Below are 12268 nucleotides of genomic sequence, written 5' to 3' on the forward strand. Positions count from 1 at the left end.
TTACCTGAGCTGTGCTGGTTTACACAGATTAATGCACAGGCACATAGAAAACAAAATGTTTCCTGTGTCCTGTTCACATTGCAATGCTATTTTGTGGGTTGCAGTGTGTAAAAATGCAGACATGCTGCATTTTTTTTTTTTTTGCAACTCCACCCCCCCCCCACCCCTCCCCTTTTATATCAGCAAATTTCAACACAATGCAGCCTCCAGATTAAATGCAATTTGCGGAAATTTAAATAAAGTTTAAAACAAAAAAAAATATATATATATATATATATATATCTCACCGCTGTTTCCCCAATGAACACTGGCCTGGCAGGTCACAGATGATGCAATTTCCTTTTCAGCAACCAAGTGTTGCAGGAAAGAAATCTCAATTGCCCCATCAACACAGTCAAAGCTGCTGGGGGAATCCCTCCAGCAGCACCGACTATTGTGTGAAGGCTTCCCCCGCTGGCAGAACGCGATTACTGCTGGCGGTTATAGCCGCAGTAGTAAATCACATGCAAATAAATAAAATAAAAAAAATAGAGGCCGATTGTCGGTTGATAGATCAACTTCAATATAACTTGCCTGCCCATAGAGAGATGCAAATTTGGCTAGTCCCTGCTGAACCGGCTGAGATTCGATCCATCTATGGCAGGCTTTAAAGGCCTGTTTTAGAGTGCCCCACCTAAAAGATTACCAAGGACCATGCAGCTTAAGATAAGGGAACTTTAATACAAAATTACAAATGGTAATACAAAAAAAACAAAAAAAAAAACAAACACACACACACACACACAGGTAAAAAATTCCTACCACCAGCAATTTTTCATTACCATTTGTAATTTTGTATTACAGTTCCCTGATCTTAAGCTGCATGGTCCTTTGTAATCTCTTTTAGGTGAGGTACTTCCCCACCTTGTTCTTTTTGGGTTCAACTCTTTGATTACCTGGATCACACCTTGCGAAAAAAAAAAAAAATGGCTGGACCGCCGCTTTAAAGTCAGCAACTACAAACACTGTAGAGCAGTGGTCATCACCCCTGTCATCAGGGCCCACTGACAGGCCAGGTTTGCAAGATAACAGAGATACATCACAGGTGATATCATTTGCTGCTCAGTGATTGCAGTATTCTAGTCTTCATCTCCCCCCAAGGTAATACATAAAGCCTGGCCTGTTAGTGGGCCCTGAGGACAGGGTTGATGACCACTGCTGTAGATGCTGACTTTTAATAAGGGCACTTACCTGGCCAGTTGTTTCCTACTTTGAGCTTTGTGAATGGCCGGCTGTGTTCTGGGACACACACACACACAGGTCCCAGAAGACATCGGGGGAGCGTGCCGAAGAGGAAGAAGTGATGGAACAGCTCCGCGGACTAGGAAAAGGCAGATTAGGAAGACTGCCTAGCAACAGGGGTTTCTGGTAAGTAAAATTATTATTTTTTTCTACGTTTTTTAAATATATTTCAATTTTAATGTACAAATGTTTCTTAGAGTGTACCTCTGCTTTAAGGGATGCTGTGCTTGCTCATACATTGAGCTTTGCAGCATTTATACCCTAGTGAGTTACTAGCAATCTTTTTGTTTGTTGCATATCTGTTTTACAGTGCAGGCTACTTTGAGCCCTTAAAGTTTTCAAAAATGCATCTTTAGGACCTGGCTGACCTATTTCAACTAAAATCTGAGCAGAAAAAATAAAAAAAATAAAACAAAGTTTCAGTGAACTGGCCATTCACTGTGAAAAGATGACAAGGAGCAACATCAGAATGTGCTACAATGAAACCCTTAGGTCCCTTTCACACTGGGGTGGTTTTCAGAGGCTACAGCGCTAAAAATAGCGCCTGAAAAAACCGACCCCTTTCACTCCAGTGTGAAAGCCGGAGGGCTTTCACACTGGAGCGGTGCGCTAGCAGGACAGTAAAAAAAATAAAAATTAATTAAAAAAAAAAAAAAAAGACCTGCTAGCCGCATCTTTGGAGCGGTGAAAGGAGTGGTGTGTTCACCGCTCCTACCCATTGAAATCAATGGGACAGCGCGGCTATACCACGCGGGTGGTTTTAACCCTTTTTTTTTTAAATAGCGTCGCTTTACCGCCGACAGCCGCACCGCCCCAGTGTGAAAGGGGCCTAAATGGGAGTAAAGGAGTTAGTAGATATCCATGGAAAGTATGGTTAGCAAAACACTGAAATGATCTGTGGAGCAGCTGGGCCAAACGGAAAAAAATTCACATACCACCTATGCAGTGCTGAGCTTTCAGAGAGAGAAAGCCATCTACTGGCACATTCCAGCATGAAAATCCTATTGAACCTCCTGAACTTGCACATGGGAGTCTTCAACTTACGACTGCTTACACCACTAGACTGACAAAAAAGACACACACACACACACACACACACACACAATGAATAGTCCCAACCAAAAGCGAAAGCTGTGCTTGTTCTTAACACCCCCCCCCCCCCCCCCCACCACTATGGATCCCCAGTATAAGTATCTGGTGGGCTTCAATTACCAGCATCTGCCCAAAACGTAATATCACTTATCAGACAGAACAGGTAAACGGGGACTTCACCTTATTGAAGTAAAATAAAAATTCCACCTAATACTAGTTCCTGCATAATAAAATAAAAACCCCATACTTACTAGTCCAATGAGTTCAACACTGTCCCCTTTGCAGCAAATTTTATTTTTCAGTGCTGCCATCTTAATTCTCCTCCTCCTGGTTGTTATCCTGTGCAGAGGGGGGGGGGGGGGGGGGGGGGCCGGTGTTTACTAAAACTGGAGAGTGCAAAATCTGGTGCAGCTCTGCATAGAAATCAATCAGCCTCCATTTTTTTTTTTTTTTTTTAAATCTAATTGAACACGCTGTAGTTAAAAGCCGATTGGCTACCATGCACAGCTGCACCAGGATCTACTGCAAAAAAAAAAAAACTTTGTCAGGTCTTTAGGACCCGGCAGAGGTTTGAAACTTGTCTGCCGCGCAGCAAAACTCTTGACAGGTCCCAAAGACCTTGCGCATGCGCAGTCATGCTCCAGGTCAAAATTGTTGCGATACTTCATACCACCGGAACACAGGTCTCCTGGGATTTGTGACATCAACATTCCAAAAGCAGCAGGTACATCATCTTTGCCCAGACAAGCAATCAAAAGAAAAAAAAAACTGGAGGCAGCACAGAGAATAAAAAAGGGTCTTCAACATAACCATCTACAAATGTTAGAGTTTGAGCAGACGAGAGAAAGTACATTCCACGGACAAGTCAGTTTTAAAGGAGACAGTCACGTTAAAATAAAAATAAAAATGTGCATTTATTTTTGGAGCCTGTAAAGCATTGCACCAAAGATCAGCAGATCACTGGTGCCATGCAGGTCTCCAGCAGATCTGCCAGTGTATCTGTGTGCCCGTACGGGCAACCGACAGGAAGAATCAATGAACTACCAGGTCATTGAAAACTGAAAGCCAACAACCGCAGTGGATGTCAGTACTTGTAGTTCATTCATTCACAGAACACCAATTTCAAAAACCGACAGCTAGTATGGGGAACTTCTCCCTGTACTGCTGTCACAGGGAGGAGGAAAAATAAATAAACCGGGAAGCGGCTGTAGCATTGGGAACATGTTACTGCCCTATTAAAAGTAGAATTCCAGCTTACACCTAACTGGCCTTGATACTCTCCCCTCTCTTAACACTGGTGTTAAATAACCTGTGTAAAGCTGGCCACACATTATAAAATTTTCTTGTACAATCTCTTCATTTTTACCTTCAACTATGTAGTGCACAGGCCTATCTGATTGGATACAAAATTGAAAAAGTGTTTAGGTTTGACCTCGTAATATATAGTTTGTGGTAAATCTAAAAGGAAAATTTTACCATAATATTATATAATGTATGGCAAGCTTAGGAAAGATGTATATACTTACCTATTTTCAGTCCTCTCTGGTCATGTGATCCAGTTTCCCTGTGTCAGCTAGCACGGCTGCAGGGGAGACGAGGGAGCGTCAACAACGAATGGGCCTTTGAAGCCTACGGCTGACATCATCGCTTCAGGTTTTACCAGCCGCTGTCAGAACACTGTCTCCTCGCTGCTGCTGGTGTAGTGTCATATTTTGCTCCCCATCATAGAATGCTCCGGAAGTGACGTTGCGGCCAGAAATTTTGCACTGCGCATGCGTTCCAAATGCTTGCACCATTCGTTCCAGAGGATTTCCGACAATGTCGTTCAGTGAAACCGTCAGATAATGTCACGGGAGTGAGGGGAGGTAATCGTAACATTAACTTTAGACAGAGCAGAGAGAGAGCGGGTAACTGTGGCTCAGGGAGGGGATTACTTCCCCTCACTTCTCTGACATTATCTGACGGTTTCACTGGTCTGCATTGTCGCAAATCATTTAGAACGCATGGCGCAAGTGTTTGGAACGCATCGCGCATGCGCAGTGCTAAATTTCTGGCCGCAACGTCACTTCCGGGGCATTCTATGATGGGGAGCAAAATATGACACTACACCGGCTGACACAAGAGGAGGTCACGTGACCGGACCAGAGCAGCCTGAAAATAGAGTATATACATCTTTGTAAAGCCCCATACACACGATCAGTTTGTCTGCTGATTTTTGTCTTCAGATTTACCAAAACCATGTAATGCAAGGGCCTTGCCTGATTGCATACAAATTGAAACTCCTAAGGTTTGACCTCATATGGTTTTGGTAAATCTGAAGGAAAAAAAATCTGCAGAAAATCTGATAGTGTGTATGGGGCTTTACATGGGTTAAAGTGTTAGGAGGGGAAAGTTTTAAGGTTAATTAGGCGTAAGCTGAAAGTCCACTTTAAGTGCACTGCACTTGGGAAATAAATGGGATATCCGTCTACCACACCATGCAGGCAATAATAGTTACACAATGCTAAAAAGTCTTCAGATCTGCATTACAAAGGCAGCATACACCAGGAGAAATTCGATTAAACTCTCGTTCACATTGAATGAGTCTTTGAAAAAAAAAAAAAAAAAAAAATCACATGATTCCAAAGCTGCCAGTCAGTGCGACTTTGAAGACACCCGTGTGGCTTCATGCACAGATAGTCTATTCAAGTCGCACCCAAAATCGCCAAAGTGCATGTACTACTTTTTCAAATCGATGTGGCGACGCAAAGACGGGGGTGGTGTCGCAGCGATTTGAACATGGCCATTGCCGACAATAAGGTGCGACTTGTCATGCACGACGACAAGTCGATCCAATGTGAACGAGGGCCAATAAGCCTTAATTGCAACAGACCTCACACATACCCAAAAATCAGACAACCAAACCTCTTTGTTATTACAAAATGTAAAACGTTATGGGACAGAAATTCACATTTATATATTTGCAAAAACCCCAAATGTAAGACTTGTTTATTCCCCCTCCCCCCCGCCCCCCCCAATTGTGCGGTTTATGCCACATAAATTTGGCCTTAGAAAAAAAAAAGTGTACTTTACAATACTTTTAAAGAAATAATGTAGGTATTTTTATTAATAAATGCATATAGTTTAAGACGCTTTGGAGCAATGTACCTTTTTTAACACAGATATCAGACAGGCCAATCGCCAAGCTTCCAAGAAAGCCTTGCAATTTTGCACCGAATTACAAAGTTGTGCTTTACAGAATCTGGTTTTCAAGAAGGCAAACTTTTGCATAAAATTTAAAGTATTGCTACATGTGAAGGGAACCTTCCTCTATGTACAAAAGTCAATTTTTTTTTTTCTCCCCCCGCCCCCCCCGGAACAGAAATAGATCCTTATGAAACGTGACAGCGCCTGCTCGCTCTCTACTTTCTCAATGTCACTCGTGGGGCTTTCTTGTCATCTTTTACTAACAATTGATTAGAAGGATCGTTTTGCATTCAGCTTACTCATGCATATATTATACGAGATTCGGGATCATCTGCTTCCAATCACGGCAGATCTACAGCTAAATTTTTTTTTGCACAAATTTGTTAGCAACCAATTGAAAAGATCAAGTAAGCTTTAAATATAGATGTATAGTTATATATATTTATCTTAAGGGGGGGGGGGGAAACAAAATTTTCCAAGTAAATTTGTTATATGCTAGCTAGCAGAACTCCTATTAAAAAACAGCCTAGGTATAAAAGACAAACTGCAGTGTGATTTTTTTTTTAAGGAATAAATCGTAAAGTTTACTAGCTGGAAGAGACCTAGCAACATACCCTGTATGAATGCAGAAAATTACAACGAAAACAGAAAAGAAAGCAGAAGAAAAAAAAAAAAAAAAAGCTTCTATCCCTCAAACCAAACCATTACAGCTCATTGAGAAGGAAGTTCCTACTTCTTCAAGCTCAGTTTTGAAGTTTGTACAGGAAACCGTGAGGTCAGAATTCTAAAAACGCAGAACAAGAGAAAAAAATAAAATAAAAAATAAAATATGTATATATATATATATATTTATAGAACATATTCCAGCCCATACTTCTTTGTAATTTAACAGGGTGATCGGTTAGATCAGCATAATCCTCCGAAGTTACTCTTCTTCCAATGTATCCTCTTCGGAGAAGCAACATCGTAAAACTGTGTTTAAATCTTCTAATAGTCATTAAGATTTGTAGTTGGAGGTTAGCCACGTAAGTCCTTCGTAGAGGCCGTCCCCGCTGGTCGCACAGGAAGGCTGAACATACCAATTCCTATCCCTGATTCGGGTTAGGCCCAGTTTCTCCTGAATTTCGTGGGGTTTCATGGCATCGGGAAGGTCTTGCTTATTGGCAAATATAAGGATGATGGCGTCCCTCATTTCCCTGTCGTTGATAATACGGTGAAGTTCCTGCCTACCCTCGTCGATGCGGTCCCGGTCGGCACAATCCACGACGAAGATGAGCCCCTGCGTGCCCGTGTAATAGTGCCGCCACAAAGGCCGGATCTTGTCCTGGCCCCCCACATCCCACACGTTGAACTTGACGTTCTTGTAAGTCACGGTCTCCACGTTGAAGCCGACGGTGGGGATGGTGGTGACCGACTGGCCCAACTTCAGCTTGTACAGGATGGTGGTCTTACCGGCCGCATCCAACCCAAGCATCAGGATCCGCATCTCCTTGTTGCCGAAAATCTTGGATAGCACCTTGCCCATGGTGGAGCATTAAACACAGCTTGGATAAATGAAGAACTGGGTTGTATCTATGGGCCCGACTTCCTGGGAAAAAAAAAAAAAAAAAAAAGTGTCCCAAAGAGGGTAAAGCACTGCTTGGCAAGGCTGTACCCAGGCAAGCCTTTATCGGGAGTCTGCAAAGTCCTGCTACAGTTGTATCAAGTGCTAGTCTTGTGCTGTTTGCAACTTCCAAAGTTCTGATCTCGTGATGATCTGTGCAGAGGGTGGAAGGATCCCTGATGTCTAGTATGGGGGTAGTTTCAGTGGAGGTTGCTAGATACCCAACATCCCGCAGCCTGCCAAACAGGCAATATCAAGCTTCTGCTGTGTCCTGGAGTTGAGGGGGGGGGGGGGGGGGTGGCCCCCTGCGACGTACAAGGCTGGAGTACTGACTCTACGTCCACAAAGAAGTGCACCTTAGAGATGATATCGCTGGATGTTGGGGGGTACAAGGAGGCAACAGTCCTTGGGGGTTTAGATTACGAGGGGCAAGAAGCAGTCCTCGGATTTCAGGAACTAAGAGCCGTGGGGTCGTCTAGGTGAGGTTTGGAGGTCCTCAGAATTGCAGACAGTCCACCAGGAAAAAAAAGGGATAAAAAACACAAGACTACCCACTGTATGGGTCCTGAAGATCAGGGTGCACCCTCCAGGTCCGAGAAGGTCCAAGGACTCAAGGTGCTCTTTTGAGAAGGTCCAAGGGCTCAAGGTGCTCTTTTGAGAAGGTCCAAGGGCTCAAGGTGCACTTTTGGGAAGGCCCAATGTCTTGGTGTTCTCCTCCAGGTGGGTCCAATGGCTTAAGGAGCGTTCCCAGAAGGTCCAAGGACTTGGGGCGCTCTTCTGAGAGGGTCCAATGACTCAGGGTGGCCCTCAGATAAGTTCTGTAAAGCCCCAAGGCTCAGGTTGTACTGATCCCACACCAGGTCTGGTGGCACTTAGGGGCCCCTCTGATAAGGGCCTGAAGGTCCAGGTCCCCTGGAGCTGCTCCTCCAGCGAGCTGTGGTGGTGGTCAGGGCTGAGGGGGCTCCTCAGCTGGGAGGATAGCAGATGGTGTGCCCGGCTCCTGAATGTATGGAGCAGAGTCAGTGTCCCGTATGAGAAGCTCTCAGCAGGGTGTCCCTCTCAGCAGCCACATGAGAAGCTTTCCCCCCTCCCTCTCAGAGCTGTAGCAGGCCGCTTCCTCCGCTCCCCTGTGCTCTCAATCCGGCCGGATATCCCCAGTCAATGGCTTCCGGTGCTCGGACTGAGGTGGAGGTCCTCGGAGTGAGAGGAGGAGCCTGAATCCCGGGCGCCCGCCACAGCCAGGGAGGGGCCCGCTTCCTAGTCACTGTAATGAGCCGGTGCCGGCCCCGCCCAGCCGCGCCTGCGTCCTCCAACTGCCTACCAGCGCGCGTGCGCAGCGCGCGCCCCCCGCCCAGCTTGGTTTTAAAAATAAAGGTCACGTGAAGAAGGTGGCGTTGGAAGGGCAGGCGACGCGCGCGTTGAGGGTGACGTCACGCGGCAGCCTGGCGGGCGGGGCCGGAAAGTTACCTCAGAGTTACGAGCGGGGAGGGGTTGTTGGGTCTCTCTATGTGACGTGACGTGACGTGACGTGATGGCCAAACCCGGCGTCAGTGTACAGCATGGGGAGAGACCCCTGTCTGTCATTATAACCACAGAAACTGCAACTTCTCCAGTAATAAAAGTCAGCAAAAGAAATAAAAGTCTTCCAAGTAGTGTTGCCAAACCCCTCCCCCAAAGTGAAATTTACTGGCAGAACCTCAAAATTTACAAACACCAATTTTTTACATGCAGTTTACTGACAGATCCACATTTTTTACTGACACTACCTAAAATGACTGTTTTCAGTGCTAAACAGTGCAAATATCACACACCCGCGAGTGCCCCGCGATCTCTCAGGAATGATCAGCTGTGATCACCCATCTCCGATTTTTAGTGGACGGTCGCTTCTCCTTCTCTCCCTCCTGCGGCTGTCAGCTAGAAAGCTATACAGGGAGATCAGTGTTCACAGCTGTCCCTCCCGCAGCACTGATCATTCCCAGCTGTTCTGTGCGCTCCTCCCCCTTTCCCGCCCCCGTCCTCTGCCTCCCCCTCCTCTCCCGCCGCACAGATCATTCCCAGCTGTTCTGTGTACTCCTACCCCGGCCTCCTCCGTGTCTTTCTCTGCCCCCTCCGTGTTACCCCCTGGCCCTGCTTCATCCCCTGCAGCTGGCTCCCCTCCTCTCCCTCCACACCGATTATTATAGGCAGGGTAGGGGCAGGCTAAGGCTTGGGTAGTATATAGTCAGGCTGGGGCAGTATATGAACAGGCTAGGGTAGTAATTGGGCACGGTATAAAGAGTAAACCGCGCTATTCAAACAAAAAATTAAATAATAACTACCCTATAAGCGGCAACCCTAATCGTAATACTCCGATAACAAACTAAATAAATGAACAGGGTGGGCTGCGCTAAAAACAAAAAATCTGTGTCTAAAGTCTAATCAAAAAACCTCAATAGTCATAAAAAACTATTTTTGGTGAAATTTTTTTTTTTACGAATGATGAAATTATATAAGTGAATAATGTCTTATCATCATATCAATAAAAAATATTATAAGTGAAAAATTGAATTATAAAACAAAACCAATAATGAAATTAGCAGAAATGATATACCCCTAATGTGTAAATCATATACAATAAAGAGAAAAGTAAACCCACACACCAATCAGATAATTCAAGTGAGTAAACTAGAAAAAACAAAAAATATTTTCAAAAACAACAAAAAATTGTATATATTGAAACAAAAATTGTCCAAAAAGTAATATAATGTTGCTTCCTCCAAGGTGATATTAAGGTGTAGGAAACCCACAAAGTCCTGTGTGAAAAAACATTCCAAACAATCCTCCACCAGTGAGAAGGGGGGCCGCTTACCAGAGTTTTAGATCCCAGTGTTAGTGAGATCAACAAAGCCACAGCACAGAAGTTCTGGATGAACCGTCACAGGCACCACACTGCTCTTGTATCCAATACGAAGCCTCCAGTCAGGAAACAAGGGTATCGTGGATCATATGGAAAAATTCAAAAAGGCACTCGCATAGCGTAAAACCACTTAGTTTTAATAAAGTAAAATATAAAATATTGCACTCACATGTACATAGAAGAAAACGATCGTATAAAAAAAAAAGAACGAGCCGGCCGGACTCGTATGCCGCCCGCACTTCCTAGTTGGGCGTAGAACGCGGAGACGTCAGAATCCCGTGAACACGTCCGTTCGTGACGAAACGCGCGTAGGGAGGTAGGCGTTCTGGTTTCACCAGTAGAGCTCATTTGGAATATACGTTCCCCACACAAGCCGGGAATAGAAGAACTAGTTACTAAATTTTTTGACACTTATATGTGGACATTGGCCATTTGACCAGCACTCATCTCTGTTCTATTATTTATTTGGTATTTTTTACACATAGCATTATATGACTTATTTTATTGTGATATCATTCACTTGGAGTTTCACCTTAGCGCTACACTATTTCATTTATACAACTGCAAACCTACCAAGGCATGGCCGTCCACCATAACTGACAGGCCGGGCAAGAAGAGCATTCACCAGAGAAGCAGTCAAGAGGTCCATGGTTACTCTGGAAGAGCTGCAGAGATCCACAGCTCAGGTGGGAGACTCTGTCTACAGGACAACTATTATGCCCTGTACACGCGGTCGGATTTTCCGATGGAAAATGTTCAATGAGAGCTTGTTGTCGGAAATTCCAACCGTGTGTAGGTTCCATCAGACATTTTCCATCAGAATTTCCGTCACACAAAATTTGAAATCCGGATCAAAAATTTTCCGACAACAAAATCCAATGTCGTAAATTCCGATTGTGTGTACACAATTCCAACGCACAAAGTGCCACGCATGCTCGGAATCAAGCAGAAGAGACGCACTGGCTATTGAACTTAATTTTTCTCGGCTCGTTGTACGTGTTGTACGTCACCGCGTTCTTACCGTTTGGAATTTCCAACAAGATTTGTGTGACCGTGTGTATGCAAGATAAGCTTGAGCCAACATCCGTCGAAAAAAATCCATGGATTTTGTTGTCGGAATGTCCGATCGTGTGTACGGGGCATAAGTTGTATACTCCACTAATCTGGTCTTTATGGAAGAGTGGCAAAAGAAGAAAGCCATTGGTGAAAGAAAGCCATAAGAAGTCCTGTTTGCAGTTTGCGAGACGCCATGTGGGGGAAACAGCAAACATGTAGAAGAAGGTGCTCTGGTCAGATGTGACCAAAATTAAACGTTTTGGCCTAAAAGCAAAATGCAATGTGTGGTGGAAAACGAATGCCATGTACACATGAGCGGACTTCTCATCGAACTGAACTCTGAAGGACTTTTTGGCAGAGTTCCGCCAAAACGGACTTGCCTACACACGATCACACCAAAGTCCGACCGTCTAGAACGCGATGACGCATGGCGGGGCTAGAAAAAGGAAGGTCAATAGCCAGCAGCCAATAGCTGCCCTTGCTTCGTTTTTGGTCCGTTGGAATAGCATACAGACGAACGGTTTTCTCGATAGGAACTGGTGCCGGCGGAGTTGCGGCAGAAAGATTTGAAACATGTTCTATTTCTAAGTCCGTCAGAATTTTAGAAAAAAAAAGCCAGATGAAGCCCACACACGAGCGGAATGTCCGATGGAATCTTTCCGTCTGACCTTTTCTGCCGGAAAATCCTCTCGTGTGTACGCGGCATAACACTGCACATCACCTTGAAAACACCTTCCTCATCATGGAACATGGTGGCGGCAGCATCATGTTGTAGGGATGCTTTTCTTCAGCAGGGACAGGGAAGCTGGTCAGAGTTGATGAGAAGATGGATCGAGCCAAGTACAGGGCAATCTTAGAAGAAAACCTGTTTTGCCTCGAACAGACTTTCTGACAACAAAACCGTGGAATTTTGTTTGAAGGGTGTTGGCTTAAACTTGTCTTGCATACACACGGTCACACAAATGTTGGCCAACAATTACGAACGTAGTGACGTACTAGATGTACTGCGTGGTTTTTCAGCTCTTTAGCCTCACCCTTTGGGCTCCTTCTGCTAATTTCGGGTTAGTAGGAGTTTTGGTGAGCTTTGATTCACGCTTTTCTTTTTGCGTTTTTCATTTAGCGTTTTTCAGTTTGCGCTTTTCATTTAGCGCTTT

At 44.7% G+C, this 12268-nt stretch overlaps 1 protein-coding gene across 1 annotated transcript; it reads right to left on the bottom strand.

Moving 5' to 3' along the window:
* Positions 1 to 5450: 5450 nt before the first annotated feature.
* On the bottom strand, positions 5451 to 7709 carry ARF6 (ARF GTPase 6). The gene has a single exon (XM_077467605.1). The coding sequence runs from the start codon at positions 7082 to 7084 to the stop codon at positions 6557 to 6559; it is 528 nt and encodes a 175-aa protein (XP_077323731.1). The 5' UTR covers positions 7085 to 7709; the 3' UTR covers positions 5451 to 6556.
* Between the last annotated feature and the right edge of the window lie 4559 nt (positions 7710 to 12268).

Source organism: Lithobates pipiens, unplaced genomic scaffold (genome assembly GCF_037356315.1).
Source record: "Lithobates pipiens isolate NorthernLeopardFrog02 unplaced genomic scaffold, aLitPip1_a1.2 Scaffold_57, whole genome shotgun sequence".
Lineage (NCBI taxonomy): Eukaryota > Metazoa > Chordata > Amphibia > Anura > Ranidae > Lithobates > Lithobates pipiens.

Excerpts from the sequence above, each read along its gene's own strand:
- ARF6 (XM_077467605.1), bottom strand. The coding sequence starts at position 7,084 with ATGGGCAAGGTGCTATCCAAGATTTTCGGCAACAAGGAGATGCGGATC.